At 42.6% G+C, this 27,441-nt stretch overlaps 2 protein-coding genes across 17 annotated transcripts in view; both read left to right on the top strand.

The window, feature by feature from the left end:
* The window catches only part of LOC110521572 (tyrosine-protein kinase ABL2), a 34,813-nt gene extending 26,905 nt beyond the window's left edge, over window positions 1–7,908 (top strand). For all 3 annotated transcript variants that reach the window (XM_021599205.3, XM_021599206.3, XM_021599207.3), the window contains exons 6-10: window positions 58–420; window positions 533–685; window positions 803–892; window positions 2,321–2,503; window positions 4,011–7,908. In XM_021599205.3, the coding sequence (XP_021454880.3) occupies window positions 58–420; window positions 533–685; window positions 803–892; window positions 2,321–2,503; window positions 4,011–5,779 (2,558 nt within the window). In that variant the 3' untranslated portion in view covers window positions 5,780–7,908. The remainder of the gene's footprint in view (window positions 1–57; window positions 421–532; window positions 686–802; window positions 893–2,320; window positions 2,504–4,010) is intronic.
* A 1,723-nt stretch (window positions 7,909–9,631) lies between these two features.
* Window positions 9,632–27,441, top strand: part of LOC110521570 (oxysterol-binding protein-related protein 9) — a 35,178-nt gene continuing 17,368 nt past the window's right edge. For 2 of the 14 annotated variants that reach the window (XM_021599201.3, XM_021599200.3), the window contains exons 1-4: window positions 9,632–9,770; window positions 17,905–17,955; window positions 19,786–19,864; window positions 26,181–26,257. In XM_021599201.3, coding sequence (XP_021454876.3) covers window positions 9,660–9,770; window positions 17,905–17,955; window positions 19,786–19,864; window positions 26,181–26,257 — 318 coding nt within the window. In that variant the 5' untranslated portion in view covers window positions 9,632–9,659. The other 12 variants (XM_090231574.1, XM_021599202.3, XM_090231579.1 and 9 more) reach the window with 8 other exon arrangements.

The raw sequence follows: 27,441 nt of genomic DNA, 5'->3' as shown, positions 1-27,441 counted from the left end.
TTTCTTGGCTCTTGAGGCGTAATTACGTCTAACCTCTGTTGGCTTGCGTCTGTCCAGGTGTGTGTACTTTGGAGCCTCCCTTCTACATCGTGACAGAGTACATGCCCCATGGCAACCTGCTGGACTACCTAAGGGAGTGTGACCGGGAAGAGGTGAACGCAGTGGTGCTGCTCTACATGGCCACGCAGATCTCCTCTGCCATGGAGTACCTGGAGAAGAAGAACTTCATCCACCGGGACCTGGCGGCCAGGAACTGTCTGGTGGGGGAGAACAGCGTGGTGAAGGTGGCTGACTTTGGGCTGAGCAGGCTGATGACTGGGGACACGTACACAGCCCACGCCGGAGCCAAGTTCCCCATCAAGTGGACCGCCCCGGAAAGCCTGGCCTACAACACCTTCTCTATCAAGTCTGATGTGTGGGGTGAGTCAGAACCAGATTTTCAAGCACTCTCCTTTTCACCTTTACATGTACTAAATCAATCAACATCAGTGTGAGCGTTCTTCTCATCCTATGACGGTCTCTCATCGCTCAGCTTTCGGTGTGCTGCTGTGGGAGATAGCGACGTACGGTATGTCTCCGTACCCAGGGATAGACCTGTCTCAGGTATACGACCTGCTGGAGAAGGGCTACCGCATGGAGCAGCCAGAGGGCTGTCCACCTAAAGTCCACGAGCTGATGAGGGCCTGTGAGTGAGCACTGCACTGAGTACACACAATGTCCCACCAACACACACTACCACTATCATCCATTCACTTATAGCTATGTAACCTATATTGACCTTTTTATTTTATTTTGATATCAGGCTGGCAATGGAGTCCGTTGGACCGACCTTCATTTGCCGAGACCCACCAGACCTTTGAGACAATGTTCCACGATTCCAGCATCTCCGAAGGTACTTGTACGACATAGTCACATTACTACCCTTAACCTCTCTGGGCTATTCGGGACGCTAGCGTCCCACCCCCGCCAACAGCCAGTGAAAGTGCAGGGCGCCAAATTCAAAACAACAAAAATCTCATAATTAAAAATCCTCAAGCATACAAGTATTATACACCATTTTAAAGATACAATTATAGGTAATCCAGCCACAGTGTGATTTCAAAAAGGCTTTCCTGCGAAAGCACCATAAATTATTTTTAGGTCACCAAGTCACAGAAAAACACAGCCATTTTTCCAGCCAAAGAGAGGAGTCACAAAAAGCAGAAATATAGATGAAATGTATCACTAACCTTTGATCTTCATCAGATGACACTCATAGGACTTCATGTTACACAATACATGTATGTTTGGTTCGATAAAGTGCATATTTATATCCAAAAATCTAATTTTACATTGGTGTGTTATGTTCAGTAGTTCCAAAACATGCAGTGATTTTGCAGAGAGCCACATCAATTTACAGAAATACTCATCATAAACATTGATAAAAGATACAACTATTATACATGGAACTTTAGATCTCCTTAATGCAACCGCTGTGTCAGATTTCAAAAAAACTTTGCGGAAAAAGCATACCATGCAATAAAGATACTGGCTCAATCCCCTCTCATTCGCCCCAGTCTTCACAGTAGAAGCATCAAACAAGGTTCTAAAGACTGCTGACATCTAGTGGAAGCCTTAGGAAGTGCAACATGACCTATATCCCACTGTATCGTCGATAGGCTATGAGTTGAAAACCTACAAACCTCAGATTTCCCACTTCCTGGTTGGATTTTTCTCAGGTTTTTGCTATATAGGTTCTGTTATACTCACAGACATCATTCAAACCGTTTTAGAGACTTTAGTGTTTTCTATCCAAATATACTAATTATATGCATATTCTAGCTTTTATGGCTAAGTAGCAGGCAGTTTACTCTGGGCAACCTATTCATCCAAGCCACTCAATACTGCCCCCCAGTCACCAAGAAGTTAAGGCTTAAATAAGGCATTTAGCTCTGCTGCCCGACTCCATTCAATCCTGTCAGTTGTGGCACTAGAGAGCATACATTTGTGGATATTAGAGCGGGAATGGCTCTTAATGGTGCGTTAACATATCTGTAGGGCCTTTTCATAGTGGTACAGCAGGCCTGGTGCCTCAAGGAGAGATGGAGAATGATATCTGAGTCAGGAAAGGGCATGCTGAGGTGAGGGGAGTACAGGGAGAATTCAGGGCTTTCAGAGAAGCACTATAAACTCTAAGCATTGGTTTCTGCAGTTATTCCAGTAAATGCAGTACTACCATTTCTAGCAAGGGAATCAATGTGTATAACGATCTTATGTAAAGGTTCACTTAATTAAGCATTCCTTTCCTCTCCCGTGGCTCCCTCTCTCTCTTTCTCTGCAGAGGTAGCAGAGGAGCTGTGTAAGACTGCCGCCTCTGGCCATTCCCCGTCACCACACCCCTTCAGCCACGACATGCCACTGCTGCCCTCGAAATCGCGCACTCTCAAGATGCACGCAGAGAACAAGGAGAACATCGAGGGGGGTTTGGATGGCAGGCAGGAGCCCAGCACACACGGCCCCTCAGGTACCCGCCTTGCCCGCCTCCATGCCCGCAGGCTGAGGAGAATGGCTGCTGTGTACCTGGCAGACTGAACATCACTGGATCACCTTACCCATCCCCTAAACGCACCATCTTATCTCTGTGTCATTACACAATCACAACACACCTCTAGCGTCATATATAGAGCTTTCCCTCATAATTTATAAAGAATTACTGTAATGTCACTTATCTAGCCTCATGGATAATATGCAGTGGGGACTGTTGCCATATCCAACCACAACACTTAAAGGTCCAATGCAAATCATTTCTGGGTAAAAAGTAAGTACCTTACTGTGAAAAAAATGGTCAAAAGGATACAAAAATAGCTTCTTAGCAAAGAGCAATTTCTCAAGCAACAATTTTGTTAGGATTGTCTGGGAGTGGTCTGAGTGGGGAGGGGAAAACTAGCTGTTATTGTCAGAGTATTATTCAGCACTCAGTGTGGAAATGTATATAAATCACAGCTAAATCATGTTTTTGACTGCACTGGGCCTTTAAAGCGTTGCCTTTGGCCAAATACCAGATGCAGGGTTTAGATGAAATGCATTCTCAATCTTCTCCCATATATAATTCACTATTGGAGGATCTGCATGACATTATAAACCACATCTCCATCAAATCTTCATCCCTGACATGATTAGACAAGGCTGGGTTGTACTCCTCTGTGTTCATGTTTGTCACTTATCTTTCATTTATATTATAATGATTGAGGGTATTGAATTCTAATCCTCTCCCTGTTGCATCTTTCACACACAACTCACATATAACACCTACAACTCTAACAATCACCAAGAATGACTGCATATGTACCAATACCTGAATTAAAATTGGCTGACCCACAAGTTATTTGTATGGTTTTTGAAATGTTGTCTGTCTTGTTTTATGTGCAATCAAGTGACAATAAAGTGTTTTATTGCATGTTGTGTTCATGTTGAAAAACCTAATGCAATCTATGTTCCCGTCAGTCCTTATACTCTCACTCCTTTCTCACACCATTTAATCCTCCCCATGATACTTCTCCACTACCAGTATGATTGATCAGTGAACACACAATAGCAAACACTGCATAGTTTCAAGTTGTATTACTCGTATGTATGGGACACCGTCCAATGAAATGCTTAATTGCATATTTCCTTCTCGACAATGCGTCCCTAAGATAAGTCTGGGATGAGGAAGCTTGAGTGGTGGTGACACACGGGAGGTGACTTCCTGTCATGCTGACAACGCTGCGTGGCTCACTGTGGCGCTCATCTATTACACGTATAGAGCAACTTGACATCCCTAGTACAACAAGGTGGCACCACAAAGTTATTGAAGCAGGAATGGCTCTGAAGAGAGAATATGCCTGTTGTCAAAGCAAATGGCAGCCAGCCTATGAGATTCGCCGGTTGGCGCTAATGCAGATTGATGTTGAATAATGGCGTTATTAGTGTTGATAAGAGACCACCGCTCTGGTACCTATTTTTAATTCCATATCCTCTGTTCTCTGCAGGTCTGGCAGCCACTCTGCTGGCAGGGGATGGCCGGTCAGGCAGCTCTCCTGCTCTGCCTCGGAAACAGAGGGACAAATCCCCCAGCAGCCTATTGGAGGACTCCCAGGAGACCATGTTCACACGGGACCGCAAGGCTGGCTTCTTCAGCTCCTTCATGAAGAAGAAGTCTCCTTCATCCCAGCTGCAGCAGAGCCTGCCCATGCCGCCCAAGAGGAGCAGCTCGTTCCGAGAGATGGAGACCCAGCCTCACAAGAAATACGAGCCCACGGTTGGCTTCAGCGCCCCTCCTCCTCCCCTTCCCCAGGCGGACGGCCTGGGCTTCTCACCGTCCCATGGAGAGGGGAACCACGTCCAGTCACGCTGCTGTGGGGCCGCTTTTGGACAAAAGTCCTCTGCCAACCACACCTCTGGGGTCCCACCCTTGCAGGTGGGCAGTAGTAGTAGTAGCAGCAGCTGGGCAGGCCTGGCAGGTTTCTTCACTCCTCGCCTCATCAAAAAGACCTTAGGGCTACGGACTGGCAAGTCCACTGGGACCGAAGAGGGGGGTGGGGGGACCAAACCATTCCCCAGGTCCAACTCCACCTCCTCCATGACTGCAGGGCTTCCTGACCTGGAGAGGATGGCTCTGACTTTACCCAGAAACCGCAGTAAACCTCCTCTAGAGCGCACTGCCTCCACCACCTCGCAGCCTGAGAACGGGGCAGCACACACCTCTGAGACCCTTCTTCGTAAGATGGATGAGGGCACAGCTCAGATCAGGGACCGGCCTAAAGCCAAGCTGCTTCCCCGAGGGGTGGGGGGGTGCTCTGGGGGGGTGAGGGCACCTGGGGTTGGGAGTGAGGCTGATTTGGATTGTCACTCTGGGGCTCTACGGTGTAGGGAGGGTCAGGAGGCAGGAGGACAGGACCGACAGGGATGGACGTCCCCCTCCAAAACAGTGGGATCAGGCCCGTCGGCGGCTCCACACAACCACAAGGTTCCCGTGCTGATCTCGCCTACACTCAAGCATAGCCCAGCCGATGTGCACCTGGTGGGGATGGACTCTCAGGGGAACCGCTTCAAACTGCTATCGGAGCACCAGGCGGACCGGGACCGACCACGACTGGTCAAACCCAAATGTGCTCCCCCTCCCCCTCCAACCCTGCGCCTCATTGGGCACTCCTACAGCGGGGATGGGGAGGAGCAGGTCGTAGGGACTGTGGAGGTCAACGGTGATGGGGTGAAAAGGCCGGGACGAGCAAGGGAAGTGGGACCCGGGAGACCATCAGTGCCACCACCACAAGTGCCTCCACCAACCTCCTTTTCCTCTGCCAACAACACTAACACTACTCCCACTAAGATGGCCAACGGCGCCACAAGCACTGCTTCTTCCACAGCCCCCTCTGGTGGCTCTAAGCCTCTGCGTCGGACTCGACAGCAGGCTGAGAGGGTTCAACCGGAGAAGATCAGTAAGGAGGCTTTGCTGGAGTGTGCTGAGTGCCTGATAGGTGCCCTCCACAGCAGCCCTGAGCCCTCCTCCAGCAGCCAGGTCTTAGATGCTGGCCACCAGCTGCTAGACTACTGCTCAGGCTACGTGGACTGCATCCCACAGATGCGGAACAAGTTTGCCTTCCGGGAGGCCGTGGGCAAATTAGAGCTGAGTCTGCAGGAGCTTCGGGCATCGTCCTCCTCTGGAATTGGAGGGGCATTTAGTGGCCCAGGACCTAGCCCTGCTCTGGACAACTTACACATCTGCATCAAAGAAATCAGTGATGTGGTTCAGAGGTAGCCATCGGACCTGTCAAACATTTCTTTGTATTCCCTTTTTTATGTTTCTGGTTGTATTAACATTTTGGGGACGGAGAACAATCTCAGAAGTACCTCAGAAAATCACTAAATTGGATCTCTTATTGTTTACAGTTGACTCTTTCTCAAATGCCAGGGGAGAACACTGTTCTAACCTTTTGTACATTAACATTGTTGATACCAAACTAGATATGGTTCAATGTACACCAAGTAACTGTTTTGCCCCAAGTTCAAACTTTTCCAACTGGTTTTAAGGCCTTTCTTTTAATCGAATGTGGAGTATATCAGCTATGTATTCAGTCCCAGAGTGTTGGTAAAGAACAGTCAGTTTGCGTATGTGTCATAGTCATCATAGCCAAGAAAAAGTGGAGAATAATTATGGCTGAGTTACTATCTTTGATTTATGATCCTGGCAACTATGAGTTCCTGTGACGGGAAGTCACTGTTCAAAACTATTGTCACCTGGAAAATGAAAGTGTGTTCCACTTAATCAGGTCTACCCTCTGCCATTTGATTTGGTTTGAGTATTTCAGGAAAATGCTCACTTAAAATCGGAATGGAAAATGTAAGCATTTTAATATTTATGTCCAAATTCCCTTGCACATGTATTTAAATGTTCGGAGCTAATGAGAAGTGAGGAAAGCGCAAGGTAACACATGGGAAGGTGGTTTGGGGCAGTATTCCCTGTGGCCCTTTCCCTCAGTGCCTATAGATTGTTAAATAATTAAAAATCTGTGAACACAGCCACTCCCTGACAAAATACTAATCTCAACGCAAACTGCGTTATGTCTCCAGAAAATGAGTGATTTATTTGTAAATGTTTTGTTTTTAACTTTAGTATGTCTTTATGTATGAACTTGAATTTAAATTAATTATTGTTTTTATGAAAAGCACAGACCTATTTTAAAAACGTTATATCCAGGAAACGGTCACTTTTGCTTGGATAAGTATTTGACTATGAAAATAAACATTCGTAGGAAGTTTATTGCAGGACTGAGGCCCCCAACCCCATCTGAACATCTGCAAATTAGGTGTTTAATCTGTCAAAGTTCTCTGGTCATTTCAATACCAACATCGGTGTTCTGTTTTCGATGAGCATAAATGAGTGAAGATGACTAATATCCCTTTTAGATGCTTTTTGATCATCTCTAAGAAAACATTTCCATTTCATATTGTTGGAAGTCATTTCATCCTGTTTGTTGTATTGTGCAGAAATAGCAAGTATCACCAGTGCCTGCAATCCTTTCTCTATAATAATTTGGCTAATGAATCAAGCAATCAAAACAAAAAAAGCTTGTTTATAATAGTGTCCCTCGACTGAAAATTCCCCTAATGCCCACTTGAGATGTTGGAACCCTTGGTGTACACTGGATAAAGCCTATGAAGTAGTAGACATTGATTGCTATATTGCATTTCGTCTTAGTATAAACTCAAATAGTACCGTTTATGACACCCAATATTTTTCACAGTTCATTCCATGTCTGTTTTGGGGTACACCACCTATTTAATCCAGCAGATGAGCTTCAGTGTCTCTCTGTTCATTCAAAGGTCGTCTTGACTAATAGGATGTCATGAAACTAATTGTTTCTTTACACTGTGAGGTTCCAAATTAAATAATGAGGTATTTGTTTTTATTTTCTTGCTACTGGATACAGCAGTGTTTTTCCAATTATTCATGGTGCCTTTTGTGAAATATATTGTATGTATTGTGCACTACTAAGTCAAGAAATGGATATACAGAGATGTGTAATTGTAAATATCTTGTGCTTTGGTCTTCAGATGACACATTTCGCCATGAGATTGTGGCCAAGTATAAATATAACTACAACATACATTTATATTACTGGGAGTAAATTTAAGACTCAAACTTGAAAATAAAATGTGCAATTTGTCTCCTATATTATAATAGATGGACTGATGGTCAAATACAGCTTGTTCTTGGTCTGATTGATAGTGGTCCATACTTGTGATCCCACATAATTCTGTCTCTGACAGTTGCACAATAAGTGTTTAATTTCCAACAAACTACACAAACATGAGTCTCTCTGGTGCACTTCCCCAAAGCTGCTCTGTAGTATTAAGGATCTGAACTATTAAACTCTCTGCATCCTCCACTTGCTGTCTGTGAAATTCTTAATGACTGATTACCAATTTGGCCTTCCATTATTTTGCCTTTCACCCTTGCTTATTTATGCTTCAATCATCTTTGTTCTGCTTTACTGCCAAACTGTACTAGAGACGAGTATCCCATAGACTTGTGATTACACTCTTAATCCAACAATAAATTTGAGATAATGAACAAGGCTTGTCACGCTAGGAAAATTAGTTTGCAATGATTGCAATTTTGCAAAAAAATTATTTCATTTTGTTTAAAATGCTCTTCAATTAATTTCTGCCCAGTTTGTCTTTATGATCAAGCTGTATGTCCTTTATTTATTGTTGTTGTATTTATTTTGTAAATAATGTTTTGGATCCTGCAACTTTTCTGTTTGATCTGGACAGTGCTGAAGAAATTGTATTTGCACATCGTATACCAAAGGCCACTTCCTCTTCAGTTCTATGAGTGCAATGAGAATGGAATACACTTCATTTTGAAAATGTGAATTTAACAGGGATAAAAATGGCAGAGGTTAATATTAACTTTTTGTTTTTGATTTAAAGCTCACATAGTATATAACTGTGAAGTTCTCCCTAGCAGTGTTAAATTTGATGTAAATAAAACGTTGAACATTTCTAAGGTCCATTTATCTTTTTGATTTGGGGAAATTCTAAAGATAAATCAAGAGCGCAACCTCAAGTCACCAGCTCAAACCTTGCCTTGTGTTAATCAGATTAAATAAATCGAATTGACCTGTGATTCCTTTACTGTAAATAGAATGTAATTGATGGGAGGAAAATAATGATATTGATTGAAACACGATGATAGCCTAGGGGCAGTTGCATAATTTTGTGACGTGATACAAACCTTTCTTAATTTAAGACATCCTGACCCAGGCATTAGGTTACATCACATCTGCTCCTGGAACTGTCATCTGAAATGTTTTAATGCAACCTTCATCCTTTACATTTTTTTATTTAATTTAACCTTTATTTGATTAGGCAAGTCAGTTAAGAACAAATTCTTATTTATAATGACAGCCTACATATCTTTCTAATTTTGCTTCAATAAACAGTGTATTATGCTATCACTAATCATCTTACTGGAGGAAGGGTGTCTGTTTTGAGTATTTAAACATGGCCATTTAACTCAAAGGCATACAACGGATGTGTTCTGAACCGGGATACTACATGCTAAATACTTGCAAACTATGTGAGTATGAACTTTATACTAATCTTAAATATTTCAAAAATACTACTGTATTTGGTGTAGTTAAAAAAAAAAAAAATGTAAACTCTGTTAGCCCCATTCATTTTGCGAACGTGTTCATCTGGAATATAAAATACAATCTGGAAAGATTTTAAGATGATGAACAGATACTGATCAAATTTTCCAGCAACTGTATTATGACATCTTGTTTCTTCAAGCATGCTACCCCATATACTTAATGCTAGGGGCCCACGAGGCCATGCACATACTCATTATATGGTACTTACTAAATAGTATGAGAGCTCTGCCATTTTGAACATGTCCAATGTATTTGAAATCATAAGTGCACTGCAACCTGGCATAATGGCCCAAAAGAAGATAGGCCTATAGTGTCATAACCATGTGCACCTATGGAACAACAAATGAGAAAGCAAAAGTATAACTTCAAATGTTTGACAATCTGTCAGCTGTTAAGGATGCTGTCAAATCTTGCCATCCCGTGACGTATTTTTTCTCCATGCTGACTCCTCCCCTAGAATCTTGGCCAATTGTAAAGATGGCGTCCATCATGGAGGGACCGCTGAGCAAATGGACTAACGTCATGAAAGGTTGGCAGTATCGCTGGTTTGTTTTGGACTACAATGCGGGTTTACTGTCATACTACACGGTGCGTATTTTATTGTACTTCATAATGAATAAGCCGATAACCTCCCGGGTCCGTATTATTATTCGCTAAAGCCTGTCAAAACCGAGTAGGGACAGCGGCCTCCCTGTTGGTGCTTTCAAGACAACTGGGAACTCGGGGGGGGCGAGGTCAAATCATGACGTCCGTGATCTTCAGGTCGGAACTGTAGGAAGATGCCCGAGTTTTCGACTTGGAATTCCGAGTTCGATGACGGTTCAAAACCATTTTTCTCATTCGGAACTCTTTTTTTTCCAGAGGTTCCAGTTGTCTAGAACGCACTGAATTCGGAGTTTTCCGAGTTCCCTGTTGTTTTGAACGCGTGATGTGTGCCGGGAGTTGGGAATCTCATCTGTCAGAAAAGGGCGAGGACTTTGCGGACATATCCGTTATTGACCAATCCTATCCATGCTGGAGGAGAAACTAGCAAATTAAATGCCAGCATTTTCTATACTTCCTGGAATGATGCGGCTGTGTTCTTTCCTCGTTGTTTCTCTTCAAAATGTTCTATCTATCTAGGTAGCTGTCTTTTTCATGTCCATGTTCTGCTGTCAGTTAGCGCTGTAGATTTTTTTCGAGACATTTAAAGCAACGTAGCAGGAACAACTATAACCTTGTATCCTTCCTTTGCTGACATGGTTATCTAGCTAACAAACGTTAGTCAGTTCATTGAGTGAACGTTAACTAGCTAGTCAAGGGAACGCATTTTTCCCCCTGCTTAGTCTGCCTGCGTAACAAGAATGTATAGTAGACTTCACCGTTTTGGTTTGCTGTCACCAGAGGAAAATAGTTAATGTTTACAGACATAGAATCACGTTTTATTGGTCGCATACACACATTTTACTGATATTGTTGCAGATGCAGTGAAATGCGTGTTTTTAGCTCCCAACAGTGCAGTAATATTGAAAAATACAAAACAATACACAAATCCCCAAAATCAATAAATATCAGAGTAAACAATGCCATGTTATACAGTGCCATATGTTATATCAGTCAAAGTTTGGACACACCTACTAATTCCATGTTTTTTCTTTATTGTTACTATTTTCTACATTGTAGAATAATAGTGAAGACATCGAAACTATGAAATAACACATGGAATCATGTAGTAACCAAAAAAGTGTTAAACAAATCTAAATATATTTGAGATTCTTCAAAGTAGCCACCCTTTGCCTTGATGACAGCTTTGCACACTCTTGGCATTCTCTCAACCAGCTTCATGAGGGAGTCACCAGGAATTAATTTAAATTAACAGGTGTGCCTTGTTAATTTGTGTAATTTCTTTCCTTCTTAATGCATTTGAGCCAATCAGTTGTGTTGTGACAAGGTGGTGGTGGTGGTGGGGGGGGGGGGGGTATACAGAAGATAGCCCTATTTGGTAAAAGACCAAGTCCATATTATGGCAAGAACAGGTCAAATAAGCAAAGAGAAATGACAGTCCATCATTACTTTAAGACATGAAGGTCAGTGATCTGGAAAATTTAAAGTGCAGTTGCAAAAACCATCAAGCGCTATGATGAAACTGGCTCTCATGAGGACCGCCACAGGAATGGAAGACCCAGAGGATACGTTCATTATCGTTACCAGTTTCAGAAATTGCAGCCCAAATAAATGCTTCAGAGTACAAGTAACCGACACATCTCAACATCAACTGTTCAGAGGAGACTGAGTGAATCTGGCCTTCATGGTCGAATTGCTGCAAAGAAACCACTACTAAAGGACACCAATAAGAAGAGACTTGCTAGGACCAAGAAACACGAGCAATGTACATTAGACCGATGGAATTCTGTCCTTTGGTCTGATGAGTCCAAATTTAAAGATTTTTAGTTCCAACTGTTGTGTCTTAACCAGCATGTCTTCCACAGCATTCTGCAGTTATACGCCGTCCCTTCTGGTTTGGGCTTAGTGGGACTATCATTTGTTTTTCAACAGGACAATGACCCAACTCACCTCCAGGCTGCGTAAGGGCCATTCGACCAAGAAGAAGAGTGATGGAGTGCTGCATCAGATGACCTGGCCTCCACAATCACCCGACCTCAACCTAATTGAGAAGGTTTGGGAGGAGTTGGACCGCAGAGTGAAGGAAAAGCAGCCAACAAGTGCTCAGGAACTCCTTCAAGACTGTTGGAAAAGCATTCCAGGTGAAGCTGGTTGAGAGAATGCCAAGAGTGTGCAAAGCTGTCATCGAGGCAAAGGGTGGCTACTTTGAAGAATCTCAAAGATAAAATATATTTGGATTTGTTTAACACTTTTTTGGTTACTACATGATTCCTTATTTGTTATTTCATAGTTACGTCTTCACTATTATTCTACAATGTGGAAAATAGTACAAATGAAGAAAAACCCTTGAATGAGAAGCTGTGTCCAAACATTTGACTGGTACAGTATATAGACAGTATATGAATAGAAAAGTGTGTGCAGCAGTAGTTATATAGTATGTGGGTAAAACCGTATGTAAACATTTATTAAAGTGACCAGTGTTGAATGGTTAGCAGTCTCTAAAGTGCAGAGTAGAGTACCGGGTGGTAGTCGGCTAGTAACATTGCCACCCCTCTTGTTGTTGTTTTTTTTTTTTAGCTACCTTGTATCATGGATTGCACCCTTCATAAAGCTACATAGCCCATCGAAGTTGGCGCTATTATTTATTTTTCCTTGGTGACAACCTAAAGCCATTTTGTTCTACTATTTTCAACAGCCTGACCCTGCCACTTTGATGGGTAAACCTAAGGGATGGGACAGGAGAAATGTCGCCACTGTCAAATTAATAGAGGATCCATACCAGAGGCGCGTTGGTTGGAAATTGTGGGCAGGTGATTATTCGCGCTGTGAGTTTCCTGCTGATGGTGGGCTCCCGCCTATCTATGTCACAATGGAACGCCAGACTATCGCTCCTCAACGTCTGTAGACTATGATTCATGCTTTAGGCATTATAACTAAGTCAAGAATCTTTGGTCATACACACTCAATGGCCAGTTTATGTACGCTACCCTGTTCATAAAAATGGTTAGCTCCTACAGACAGCGAGTCACATGGCCATGTCTTGCTATATAAAGCAGGCATCGAGGCATTCAGTTGCTGCTCGATTAAACAGTAGAATGAGCAAAACGAGTGACCTAAGCGACTTTGAACGTGGTACCGTCGTTGGTGCCAGGCGCACCGGTTGCAGTATCTCAGAAACGGCTGGCCTCCTGGGCTTTTCAGGCACGACATTGTCTAGGGCTCACCAAGAATGGTGCAACAAACAAAAAGCATCCAGTCAGCAGCAGTGCTGTGGGCAAAAACAGCTTGTTGATGAAAGAAGAAGAATGGCAAGAATCGTGCACGCTAATAGGTGGATCACAAACAGGAACATAACGGTGCAGTACAATGCACAACTCGTCAGTCCTTGTCACGGATGGGCTATTGCAGCAGAGGTCCACACTGCTTTCCACTTCTATAAGCTAAAAACAAGAAGAAGCGGCTCCAGTGGGCACGCAATCACCAGCATTGGACAATTGAAGAGTGGAAAAATGTTGTCTGGTCCTACGAATCCTGGTTCCTGTTGCATCATGCTGATTGATGGCAGTCAGGATTTGTAGTAAGCAGCATGAGTCCATAGCCCCATCCTGCCTTGTGTCAACGGTACAGGCTGGTGGAGTAATGGTGTGGAGAATGTTTTCCTGGCACGTTAGGTCCCTTGATACTAATTTAAGCAATGTTTCCATGCCCCAAAGAAGAATGCAGGCTGTTCTTTAAGCAAAGGGGGGTCCGACCCAGTACTAGATGGGTGTAGCTAATAAACTGGCCATTAGGTGTGTGTATACGACCATTGAACAGAAGGAAAATCATTAAAATAATATGCTCCACTGTGTCACATCAAACTATCTCACAGGTAGCCACAAATATGCCCCTTTTACAGTCATTCACAAAGACGGGAAGGTTTCACGATACAGATAAATCCAGTATCCCAATCGCATGAAAGTCTAACTACAGGTAACTGCCAAAATAAAGGAAACACAAACATTGCGTCTTGAAGGTTGAGTAAGTAAGAATTTTGTCCACAAATGTACCCACATTTCTATTAGGCCTATATGTACAGTGCCTTGCGAAAGTATTCGGCCCCCTTGAACTTTGCGACCTTTTGCCACATTTCAGGCTTCAAACATAAAGATATAAAACTGTATTTTTTTGTGAAGAATCAACAACAAGTGGGACACAATCATGAAGTGGAACGACATTTATTGGATATTTCAAACTTTTTTAACAAATCAAAAACTGAAAAATTGGGCGTGCAAAATTATTCAGCCCCTTTACTTTCAGTGCAGCAAACTCTCTCCAGAAGTTCAGTGAGGATCTCTGAATGATCCAATGTTGACCTAAATGACTAATGATGATAAATACAATCCACCTGTGTGTAAACAAGTCTTCGTATAAATGCACCTGCACTGTGATAGTCTCAGAGGTCCGTTAAAAGCGCAGAGAGCATTATGAAGAACAAGGAACACACCAGGCAGGTCCGAGATACTGTTGTGAAGAAGTTTAAAGCCGGATTTGGATACAGAAAGATTTCCCAAGCTTTAAACATCCCAAGGAGCACTGTGCAAGCGATAATATTGAAATGGAAGGAGTATCAGACCACTGCAAATCTACCAAGACCTGGCCATCCCTCTAAACTTTCAGCTCATACAAGGAGAAGACTGATCAGAGATGCAGCCAAGAGGCCCATGATCACTCTGGATGAACAGCAGAGATCTACAGCTGAGGTGGGAGACTCTGTCCATAGGACAACAGTTGTATATTGCACAAATCTGGCCTTTATGGAAGAGTGGCAAGAAGAAAGCCATTTCTTAAAGATATCCATAAAAAGTGTTGTTTAAAGTTTGCCACAAGCCACCTGGGAGACACACCAAACATGTGGAAGAAGGTGCTCTGGTCAGATGAAACCAAAATTGAACTTTTTGGCAACAATGCAAAACGTTATGTTTGGCGTAAAAGCAACACAGCTGAACACACCATCCCCACTGTCAAACATGGTGGTGGCAGCATCATGGTTTGGGACTGCTTTTCTTCAGCAGGGACAGGGAAGATAGTTAAAATTGATGGGAAGATGGATGGAGCCAAATACAGGACCATTCTGGAAGAAAACCTGATGGAGTCTGCAAAAGACCTGAGACTGGGATGGAGATTTGTCTTCCAACAAGACAATGATCCAAAACATAAAGCAAAATCTACAATGGAATGGTTCAAAAATAAACATATCCAGGTGTTAGAATGGCCAACTCAAAGTCCAGACCTGAATCCAATCGAGAATCTGTGGAAAGAACTGAAAACTGCTGTTCACAAATGCTCTCCATCCAACCTCACTGAGCTCGAGCTGTTTTGCAAGGTGGAATGGGAAAAAATTTCAGTCTCTCGATGTGCAAAAATGATAGAGACATACCCCAAGCGACTTACAGCTGTAATCGCAGCAAAAGGTGGCGCTACAAAGTATTAACTTAAGGGGGGCTGAATAATTTTGCACGCCCAATTTTTCAGTTTTTGATTTGTTAAAAAAGTTTGAAATATCCAATAAATGTCGTTCCACTTCATGATTGTGTCCCACTTGTTGTTGATAATTCACAAAAAAATACAGTTGTATATATTTATGTTTGAAGCCTGAAATGTGGCAAAAGGTCGCAAAGTTCAAGGGGCCGAATACTTTCGCAAGGCACTGTAAATAGTTTATAATTAGTCAATGCCATAATGTAGTTATTTTGTTAAATACTTCTCCCTATTAGTTGAAATATGTTTTTTTCCAAAGCTATATTTAGCTGTTGCGCTAGCTGTTCTGTTGGAACAGATTCTCAAATCATGGGGATTTGTCGCGCTATACAGACGATGCAGGTGTTGCTAGGCAACCCCCTGACTTGCCGGGGCAAGCCTGCGCCCTCTGTGGCAAAAGCCAGTGTGAGAAACGGGCTAACAAAGGTTTGTGCTTTGAAACAAAATAAATACTGCACTCTGACCTACAAAACTTATTTGCTAGGTTCTTGATCGTGTTGTTAGACAAAGCAAGGAAAGAGAACTTCAAAACATGATGTAGTTGTATCTGAATTTGCAGCCGTTGTTAGTAAATAATGAATCTGCTTGCTTCTGATGTGACTGGGCCACAACATGCCACCAGAACAGCTTCAATGCGCCTTGGTTTAGATGCGACACCATTCTTCCACGATAAATTCCATAATTTGGTAATAGACTGTTCCCTCTACTACCGCACGGCAAGCGGTACCGACGCACCAAGACTGGAACCAACAAGACTCTGAACAGCTTCTACCTCCAAGCCATAAGAAAATAGTTATACCGGGAAGCTTTTGGTTAACTATTTAACTACCTGCATTTACCCTTTTTGCTCTAACTATTTTGACTGATCACATACGCTGCTGGTACCCAATGTATATAGCCAAGTTATCTTCATTTAAAAACATTTTTTTTTTACCTTTATTTAACTAGTCAGGCAAGTCAGTTAAGAACAAATTCTTATTTTCAATGACGACCTAGGAACAGTGGGTTAACTGCCTGTTCAGGGGCAGAACGACAGTTCATTGTGTTTATTTTTCGTGTTATTTTCTATTAATCTTTTTTTCTTTCTGCATTGTCGGGAAGGGCAGTAAGTAAGCGTTTCACCGTTAGGCTACACCTGTTGTTTATGAAGCATGGGACATTCAATTTTATTTAGATTTTTGTTGATGGTGGTGGAAAACGTTGTCTCAAGCGCCGCTCCAGAATCTCCCATAAGTGTTTAATTGGGTTGAGATCTGGTGACTGAGGGGCATACACACACACCCTATAAATCCCATGTGCTCCTTTGAGACCCCTCTTTCAAAGTCACCGAAATCTCTTCTAGTCATGGTTGACTAAATAATGGGCAACTGGCCATTTTTATGAACTGAAAATAAATGTAAACGCAACATGCAACAATTTCAAAGACTTTCCTGAGTTACAGTAACATCTATAAAATGCAATTGTGTTTGTTGTCCATAGTTTATGCCTGCCCATACCATAACCCCACTGACACCACGGTGCACCCTGTTTGCAACATTGACATCAGCAAACTGCTCGCCCACATAACAGTGGTGAGGCCGGTTGGACGTATTTCCAAGTTCTCTAAAATGACGTTGTAGTCGGCTTATGGTAGGGAAATTAACGTTCAATTCTCTGGCAACGGCTCTGGTGGACATTCCTGCAGTCAGCATGCCAATTGCACACTCCCTCAACTTGAGACATCTGTGGCAGTGTTGTGTGACAACTGCACATTTTAGTGGCATTTTATTGTCCCCCGCACAAGGTGCACCTGTGTAATGATCGTGCTGCTTAAACAGCTTCTTGATATGCCACACCTGTCAGGTGGATGGATTGTCTTGGCAAAGGAGAAATGCACACTTATAGGGATGTTAACACGTGTGTGTGCGCACAGAATTTGAGAGAAATAAGCTTTCTGTGCGTATAGAACATTTCTGGGATCTTTTATTTTAGCTCATGAAACATGGGACCAACACTTTACATGTTGTATTTATATTTTTGTTCAGTGTTCATGACCCTAAGCATGATGGGATGTTTTAATTTCTTAACTCAGGAACCACAATTGTGTGGAAGCGCCTGCTTTCAATATATTTTATCCTTCATAATGAAGTGTTTTCTTTATTTTGGGAGTTAGCTGTATCTGCTGGTACTGAACAAATTCAATGTGACCCTACACTGAACAACAGTAGTAGGGGCACTTTTGGTTACAGTGTATGTAATTTATAGCCGGAGTGCCAGTCTTTGTGCTATCATGTCAACTCATCAATCATTGTTATACCAAACATTTGGCTTGACAATGGACTTGGCAAGAGCACAAACAGATCTGGGACCAGTCTCAAACTGCGGCTGTGTCATACTTGCAGATGAGATGCTATACTAGAGCACTCACAACTGTCTTGCAGGGATTTTTACCAGAGAATCTTAGCTTGCTATCTACATGTATGATGTTCCAGGAACTTTTCACTGGTGAACTTGATAATGAGTAAACTTAGAGTGGAAATGTGTGTGAACGGAGTTTGCAGGGGGGGGGGGGGGGGGGGTGTGTGTGATTGAAACCTATTTTGTTCTTGTTCATTTTCAGTCCAAGGACAAGATGATGCGTGGCTCTAGAAGAGGATGTGTGCGTCTCCGGGTAAGGAACTGGTTTGGGTTGTTGATCATGCTCATTAGCCTATGTGCTAAGAGGGACAATTTGCACCTGCTGAACAAGTAGATATTTTCCTATCTAGCCTAATACTGTTCTGTTGTAGTTCTTTGGCTATACAATACAAGGCTATTTAATATCAGCACTTTCCAGAAGTTTGTGAAACTATTGCCACTAGATGGCAGCATTTGATTTATTACTTATACCTGCAATAGATACTAACAAAATAGGATTTTTTGTTTCCTAAAATGGATCCTAGCTGGCCCATTGACTTGCCCTTTGTTTTTTCTATCCTCAAGGAACTAACTATACATAATTTAGTAGCATAGCATTCAGAGATCTACTTTGAACTTCAGCTCAAACAGAGGTTTTACTTTTTAAACAAATAGTTTTATATATTGGAATGCCTTGGGGGAAACAACCTGTTTGGTATATTTTTTTTAATCAAGACTAGATGAAGTAGGATTTTAATTCTTTATTCTAATACTTTTATGAGTAGAGGTGAGAATTGGGCAAACATACCATCTTGAATTCAGTACCCACAATTGAAGAACACATACGTTTTGAATAGCCCATTTTTTAGGGTAAGAGTGCAACGTGTGAGTATCGTCATGTGCGTAGTTGTCTTTGTTTTGTTTTTTGAACTTAAGTTTTGGCAATCATTTGTGAAGGACAACTCACTGTCAGAATTTGTTTATTTTTGCCAAGAGACAATGTTCACATTTATGCAGAAATACCTTTCATAGACATCACACACTCTGCTGCAATTCACAGCTTTGAGAAAACAACAGTTGGATAGATTCTCAAGCTTGTGAAATTGATACCCCTCTTTCTTGTTGGTTGGTCAGATGATCAATAATGGAATTGTGAAAACAATATTTCTCATGACTTTCATCTGTTTTGTGCTGATTTTGAAGGTATTTGAGCATTCTCATGTTAGTGTTGTCATGTAAAGCGAACATATCTTACTCTCAGCAGCATTTTCCTAGATTCATATATGTGTACAAAGTCTGACTTTACGAAGAGTTTTCTGTGTTGTAATGTCTCTACTATTAAAAAGTGTCAAGCATAAAATTATTGACTTGCAGGCATAGCCTGGTTGAATATGGAATTGTGCTGTACATTGATTGATTACTAGCCTAGTTGAGTATATTTCCTCCTAGTACAAGCTTTAGACAGTTGGGACAGTACAGTGGATTTACTTATGACGTGATGGAATTTTCTTCTTGTCCTCAGAAACACACAAGGGCTAAACGCACACCACATGTATAAACACCTAGGTTACATTATTTCTAGCCTAATTACACTCATGGCTAGTTGACCGCGCGTTCCTCATTTTGTACCAGTGCCTTTGTCTCTCTGTGTGAAGCCAGCTGCCAGGGCATTGTCTTTTAATGAGTCATCATATACTGTAGTGGTTCTCTGTGATAATGGACGCCTACACCTCACCCTCGGTACATGGAAAGTCTTAATGCATCTTTATGGGTAATTATATCAGAAATGTTTTACTTAATTTAATGAAAATATAAGCATATGCCTTTTTTTTTTCCCCCCAAGGTTGGTTTTGACAAGCAAGCAGGTTTGAGATATACTGTTGCTAGGTGCCATGCCACAAACAGTTCTGCAGAGATTTTCTTTCCTTCCATGCAGCTGGTCCCCAATGTCTGTCTGTTCGATACCTGTTCCTGCATCTCTCCCTCCACCCAGGCACCCCCTCCTCTTTCCCTCATTCTCCCATGCCTCGGTGGGTTTTTGATAGTGAGCAGGAGAGGGGGATGGTGACGTCTCACTGCCTCCTCTTCCTTTTTGGTTTCCCAGGGAGCTGTAATAGGAATCGATGACGAGGACGACAGCACATTCACCATCACTGTGGACCAGAAGACTTTCCATTTTCAAGGTGAGTCTCTTTTTTTTTTTCTTCTCCTCCCCTCTCCCTCACCTCCCGCTCTGCTGACTCCCATGTTGTTTGGAGTAAATCTGTCAATGCTGCATACGGCCGTCTGCTCGCGTGTAGGCTCTCTTTGTAGCTTGTTTTTTTTCTCTCGCTCTCTCTCTCTCTCATACGCTCTTTCCTGCCTTTTTTAAAAGGAGGATTATTATATCGGTGCGTCGTCTCTGTGGAACCTTCCTCTTTCATCAGCAGCATCTGGCAGCTTTGCAAAGTAGAAGTGAAATGGGTAGGGGCTAAAGCAAGATTTATTCCACACCAAGATTCTTCTGTAATGGAAAGAAGCGAAGGAGGCTCTTTTTTTAGGAAGATTACTTGCATTTTCTACCGCCTCTGGGAATAAAACGAATACTGCTGAGCTAAAAGCCGAGCTATCTGCACTGCCGCTCCCCACCCTGAACACCGCCACTTCACAGAGACAGGACTGGCCCCTCTCCCAGACACCCCTCACCCCACCCCTTTTCCCCGGACAGCAGCTACACCGTCCGTCCACCAAGCGGACCTCTCTCCTCCAGGTCTCTAACCTCCTCCACCTTGTCACAACCCCATCCTCACGCCCTCCCCCCCACCCACCCACAGCCACCACTACCGCCACCAGCACGTTATCCATGGGGGGCCCACCTCCACCTCCTCCATGCCATCTCCCATTGCTATGTTCCGAAACTGTATGCTGTGGTTCTACAAAAGGAAGGGTAAGGAGATGTATGCATGCTGGCCTCGGTTAGCAGGTCGAAGAGCATGATTCAGTGAAGCAGCGGTAGTAGCCGTTTCTTACGTATTTGTGTTGGTGGTTTTGTAGCTTACCGTTTTCTTTGATATACTGTGTTTTCTATAGCGGTTGTTTAACGTGGAAGACGTTTCATGAACTTTTAGAAAATATGTTTAAAAGGCTTGATGGTTTAAAGAAACAGTATTATGGAAGATTGTTTCTTAGAGGTGCATTGTCAGGTCATCTGTTTATTAAGACTGTCGGCTGAGGTCATAATTCTATGATATTGTTATGTCTGATTCAATTTGAAATTCATATGTCAAGTTGTTTTAGTTCTAATTCCTATTTCTATGGTCATAACTAAGCCAGTTTTCATTTTGTCTTTTGGTCTACTATTATGCGTATCTCCAAATGTCATCTGAGTTCACCCTTTAAAAAATGCATCCTTGAAAGAATTTTGGATTCCTAGCTCTGGGGAGTGAAATAAGGATGCTCCTCCAGATGATGCCTCCAAGTTGAAAAGCTATTCTACGATTACGTGGAAAAGATGGGAACTTCACGGCCATTTCACAACCCAAGCCTATGGGAATTATTTTCTATCACAAGGACATACTCATTTCCACTTGAAAAGGACACAAAGGATATATGCGCTACTCCTCCAGATGTTTCCTGTTGGAGATGCGTTACTCGGGATCCAGCTGATGTTACACACGTTTGTTCTGGTGTGGTGCTGCGGCAGGCAGGCGGGCTGTGTCAGAAGAGGAAGAGGACTGGAGCGGAGCATGGGTGAGGTATGGGGCGGCCACAGATGACGGCTGCAGAGAGAGAGGCTCTGTATTTCTATTTCGAGGATCATCCATAATTCATCAGGCTCTTTTTCTGGCGGAGCATCAGATCCCTTCAACTCCCACTTTACACAGCACACCCCCTGTGTGCTAAAGAGCTCTTTACCCAGCCCCCATACAGACAAAAATGTTTAGCCTGGGAAACTGCTGAATGAAATGGCCAAGCCCATGACGAGCAGGTTGCCTGTTGTAGAGAGGAGGTCTAGTGGTTCTGCGCAGTATATGGATTATAGACCTGTGTACATGCAAAGTGATGTATGACCAGGTATTGAGCTTATCTTGGGGGATAGCTGACCTGTATGTGACCTGGGGGGATGACTCCGGTAAATGTGTGTTAGAAAGGGTCTGTGACTAGAATGGAGCTGTGATGCCTTGTCATCTTACCTGTTCTGCAAGGGGCTCCTACCTCAGCACAGTGACCGCACAGAGCAGTCTGCTTCAGCATAGTCTGTAGCTAGGAAATAACATTTACTCTGTTTTCTCCCTAAAAAGAACATGCCGTCATTAGCACATACAGAGATTTACTCCAAACCCCTCTCTCTCAATCATCATACTACTTTATGGTGTTTACCGAAAACTGCTGTGCATCATACCATCTACATTCCATTCATTCAGCCAAATAGGGGAGTCAGAAGAAGAGGTGAACAATATATGATTCACATCCTTTGGAGGAAGGCAGCAGAGCAGTTTTGATTGGTGTGTCTTAGGAATGTGATAATGCGTAACCAGAGAGGAAATGGAATAATCTGCTTGTTAGGCACTAGCAGTGTGTCTGTCAGACTGCTGTCACCTTGCTGAAGACTCTCCAGTCTCTCCACCGCCCCCCGCCTCTTTATCTCTCTGGGCCTGGCTGTCAGTAATAAGCCGTGCTCTGGAGAATGCCCTCTTTGTGCACTAATGGCCCAGGAGTTAATAATAATACACTTTGCTTTCATCCAGAGGAGCCACCTACCTTCTGGGGGAGAGGGGAAGCATTAGGTCCTAATTGGGTTGTGACTGCGTGCCCTGTCATGGCCTGTTTGGGCTCTGTGTTGAACTCTGGGGGACTGCACACGTTTATGACTTGCCTAGGCTTCAAGCCACCATTATTATTCATGTAAAACAGTCACACCAAGAGTTCATATTATATAAATGAAGAAAATTGGAACCACTAGACGTGCTGTACAGAACCATTTGTTTTATTGGTCTCCAAGTTCTGTAAGTGTTCAATATCTTCTACTGTTGTTAATTTTCTGTTGCTATCACTTCATCAGCAATGTCTGTAGCCTATATCATGCTCAAGACTGACCCCAGTAATGATGGTTGGCGTTATGACAGACTTTGCATTCCCTCTGCTGGCTAGGAGTGGCCATGTTTGTCATGCACAGTAAATATCACACAGGGATGGTACAGTGTTTGCTTGCAAGTCACTTATAGGTGTAGAACTGACCAAACAGTGCACCCTCACTGTCACACAAAGGGCTTTAGGTAGAAGGGAGATTCTTCATTAGCTCTTTACATGCCATGCAACCAGGTAGAAAGTAGTGCTCTTTCAATCTAATAATCAAGCAAGCATCTTTGTTTTCTCTCTTCTTTTTTTTTGTTGGACACTGATGTGACACCAACATACAGTATTTCACACAATTTTTCTTACAATACAGGATGTTTGTTTTGCGCCATTCTCACGGCAGATTGACCCTATTGCTATTATGGGGTAGACGCGCATCTATAGAAAGGTTTTGTAAAGCAAAGTGCGCCTCAATTAAATTAGCACAGACATTGAGGTGAGAGGGTGTTGAGGCAACGGGGTGAGGGCCTGGCATGAGCCCTGGCTGCTTCTAATGTCTTTAAAAGCTTTGGGCTTTCATCCTGAGCTCCTATCCATCAATCATCTGGGTACACTGTATTTTACATCTCTATTAAACTTCCCCAGGCCACCAGTCACCTGTGATGAAATACTGGATTGCCCATTATGATTGTTGTTTTTGTCCTTTAAAAAAAAAATTGTATTCCATGTTTTCGCAATGCTGTTTGCTTAATTGCGATCAGAAAACGAACAATTCTCAAATGTTTATGTTGATAACGTTTCTTTGTTTATGAAATGTAGCAAACATTTATGAAAATGTGTCAATGTTCCCTTTCAGATTTTGGACTGTTTAACTTTAACTCGATAGGCATATTTAGATGGATTAACCCACAGACCCATAACGTCTCCCTCAAGCTCCTGTTCAATTCCCACAGCCATCAATCAGAATAATAGGATGACTCAGAAAAATGAATGAAAACATTAGTAGCCTCAACTAGTCTAAAGAAGGCCAGTTTTATTGCTTCTTTAATCAGAAAAAACGTTTTCATCTGTGCTAACATAATTGCAAAAGGGTTTTCTAATGATCAATTAGTCTTTTTAAAATGATAAACCTGGATTAGCTAACACAACATGCCGTTGGAACGCCTATGTAGATATTCCATAAAAAATCTGCCGTTTCTAGCTACAATGGTCATTTATAATATTAACAATGTCTACACTTTATTTCTAATCAATTTGATGTTATTTTAATGGACAAAAACGTGCTTTTCTTTAAAAAAAACCAAGGTCATTTCTAAGTGACCCCAAACTTTTGAACCGTAGTGTATACATGTTGTTCAATCATTGCACCCACACTGCTCGCGGGTGTCTGCATAGCTGGGCGCTAAAATATAACTTATTTCTATTTGTGACGCTCAACGTGCTGCAAGTTCTGTGAACTGATGTCCACACTCCAGTCAGTTGTACTAATGCACCGTGAAGTTGGTTGCCAACCGCCATATAAAGTCCAAAGAAGAAAAAGAAGCCTGCAGGAAGAGAGATGACAAGAAACAAATTCGGTTTACCGTTTTATCTGTAGATTAATTGGAGGAGTAGAGGACCTTGTGCATTTCAGGTCAAATAACAACCCAATGTTTATATCCCAGAACAAATTAGCTAGCAACAGCAAGCTAGCTATCTAAATTGCTATAAATATTTAATGTTTTTCGACCTGTCCCCAAATAAATACAGTTGGTTCAGAGTTTGTTTTGATATTTCAACCTGTGTGTCCTGATCTCGTCTGGTGTGGGGGGACAAAATCAACTTGCGTGTGATGGCGTGTGCGGTCTGGTCAGCGTGTGTGGCGGCATTGGCCCGCACTCTTATGCCTCATGTCCAGCTGCATCAAACTTTTTGCGTTCTGGGGGAAGTCAATACAATTGGTGCATTGAATGACTTCTGGATGCCGCGCAAGGCTGAGGTGTGTACCGCATGCTTTCAATATTTCCAACTGGTGTGTTGCTTTACCGTGCTGTGGTACGAAGGAAAGTACACACACACAGACTCCAACTGGCTAGGTTTTTTTGAAGAGCAAAATAATCCACTTGTTAAATAAAGTTTTTTTTAAAACTAGGTTTAACTAGGCAAGTCAGTTAAGAACAAATTCTTATTTACAATGACGGCCTACCAGGGAACAGTGGGTTAACTGCCTTGTTCAGGGGCAGGACGACAGATATCAGTGCGGGGATTTGATCTAACAACCTTTAGGTTACTGGCACAATGCTTTAACCACTAGGCTACCTGCCGCCCCCAAACTAGTTTTAACAAGTGGATTACTTTTGCTCTTCACTCGCAGTTGCTTAGTAGCCCAGGCCCACTTCTGACCAGAAGCCTGTGACTTCACTGACTTGTCTGATAATCAATCAATCAATCAATGTGATTTTGTTTCACTGAATCTCTGTCTGTGTAGGCTATTTGGGTAATTGGTTTCTGGCTGGGCAAATAAGTGGAGGTGGCATAGCTAATCGTTGTTTACTCATCTATCACCGATCAGAAACGTTAACCATGCAATAATGTAGCCTAAATGAAGTGTAGGACTATTATGTTGCCCCATCGCGTATAGCCTACTCCAAAACTTACTTGAAATATGAACACCAGACCTGTATTTCAAATAGGATCGGTATTATTATGAAAGTCCACTCAATCTAATGCCTGCTCCCAAACGAAGTGGAGAGAGCCCAAGCCCATCCACGTTTAATCTCTTTTTGACCCTATGTTTCAAAATATCACTGTAATCGGGGTAGGTGTGTCTTGTCGGTTTTAATGAACAAAATAATGAACTATTGATTTAATTAATTTGGACGAAACATAAATAAACTCAAAATATGCCATTCAATTGTTTTTGAAGTTACGTTTAATTAGTCTTATGTTTATTAGAACCTGCCTAAACAAATTAATAATGGATTTATTTTGATGGTGTATATTCAATGGTTTATTAAAATTGACGCCCAACCACATCTGCACACCACTACTACCACTCGTCACCAGCAAGGCGAATGCAGGCAAGAATGTGGTAAAAATGCAAAAATACTGAGTATAGAGGTTCCATGGACTCTGGGCTCGTAAGTGTAAATATTAGAGGCTTTATTTGCTCTGTTTATTTGCTATGAGGGTGCAGCCGTGCCTGGCAACAGGCTGTGTGTCTCGTCAGGAGACCTGCCTTCCTATTCTCTTGCCCAGCGACTCACCAGAAGGGTTGCAAGAACCCCCCCAGCAACTGCATGGCACAGCACAATGAGCACATAGCTAACTAGTTGGGCAAGATGAGCACAGATGAGGTGCTCTAGTCCTTGTTGTAGCTACTAGGTTATGCACTCCGTTGCTGTTGTAATAATTCCCATCTGTACTATGGCTGATCTGGTGTGTTTTGTGCGCTTTCCCTCTCAGCTCGAGATGCAGACGAACGGGAGAAGTGGATCCATGCCTTAGAGGGGACTATTCTCCGCCACACCCTTCAACTGCGGGTAAGTCACTCACTCACTGATCTGTTCAGACTAGCTTCACACTAGTGATACTGGCTGTACTAGTGCCTTGCCCCTGAGTTCAGCTTGAGAGGAAAGAGATTTTGCTCAACATATTTACATGGGAATAACTTTGGCTGTTGTGCATAGTTTTTCATTTGTATTCAGTGTGTGTGTGTGTGTGTGTGTGTGTGTGTGTGTTTTAACCTTCAAAGAAAGACCATAGTGTAGTATTTCTTAAATCTGCTTTTTTGATTACTTAAGACCGCAGGAAATGATAGAGGAACTGTTGAGAACATTAGGCAATAGCAGTTCATGTTTAACCTTTTGAAGCGTATTTGTGGAGGTCTTTTGGATGCAGGAAGTTGGTATACAGAATGAATATAATGTTTCTGTCAGCCTCATCCAAGCTAGTAGCACTGGGACACTGCTGACAGGCTCAGGCATTCTGGTCTAGAGGTCGACCGATTAATCGGAATGGCCGATTTAATTAGGGCCGATTTTCAAGTTTTCATAACAATCGGAAATCGGTATTTTGGGGCGCCGATTTGCCGTTTTTAAATTTTTTTTTAGACCTTTATTTAATCTTTATTTAACTAGGCAAGTCAGTTAACACATTCTTATTTTCAATGACGGCCTAGGAATGGTGGGTTAACTGCCTTGTTCAGGGGCAGAACGACAGATTTTCACCTTGTCAGCTCAAGGGTTCAATCTTGCAACCTTACAGTTAACTAGTCCAACGCAATAACGACCTGCCTCTCTCTCGTTGCACTCCACAAGGAGACTGCCTGTTACGTGAATGCCGTAAGCCAAGGTAAGTTGCTAGCTAGCATTAAACTTATCTTATAAAAAACAATCACAATCACCTAGTTAACTACACATGGTTGATGATATTACTAGATATTATCTAGCGTGTCCTGCGTTGCATAAAATCTGACTGAGCATACTTCTGCCTACCATCGCTCAGTCAGATACTTAAGTACTGAGCGGTGGTAGGCAGAAGCAGGCGCGTAAACATTCATTCACATTCGAACGAAAGTGCTGTTTGCCAGCAGCTCTTCGTTGTGCGTCAAGCATTGCGCTGTTTGACTTCAAGCCTATCAACTCCCAAGATTAGGCTTGTATAACCGATGTGAAATTGCTAGCTAGTTAGCGCGCGCTAATAGTGTTTCAAAAGTCACTCGCTC

Source organism: Oncorhynchus mykiss, chromosome 4 (genome assembly GCF_057628025.1).
Source record: "Oncorhynchus mykiss isolate SJ-2025 chromosome 4, ASM5762802v1, whole genome shotgun sequence".
NCBI classification, from domain to species: Eukaryota; Metazoa; Chordata; class Actinopteri; order Salmoniformes; family Salmonidae; genus Oncorhynchus; species Oncorhynchus mykiss.
The sequence above is the reverse complement of the archived record's forward strand: the minus strand, read 5'-3'. Positions and strand labels throughout refer to the sequence as shown.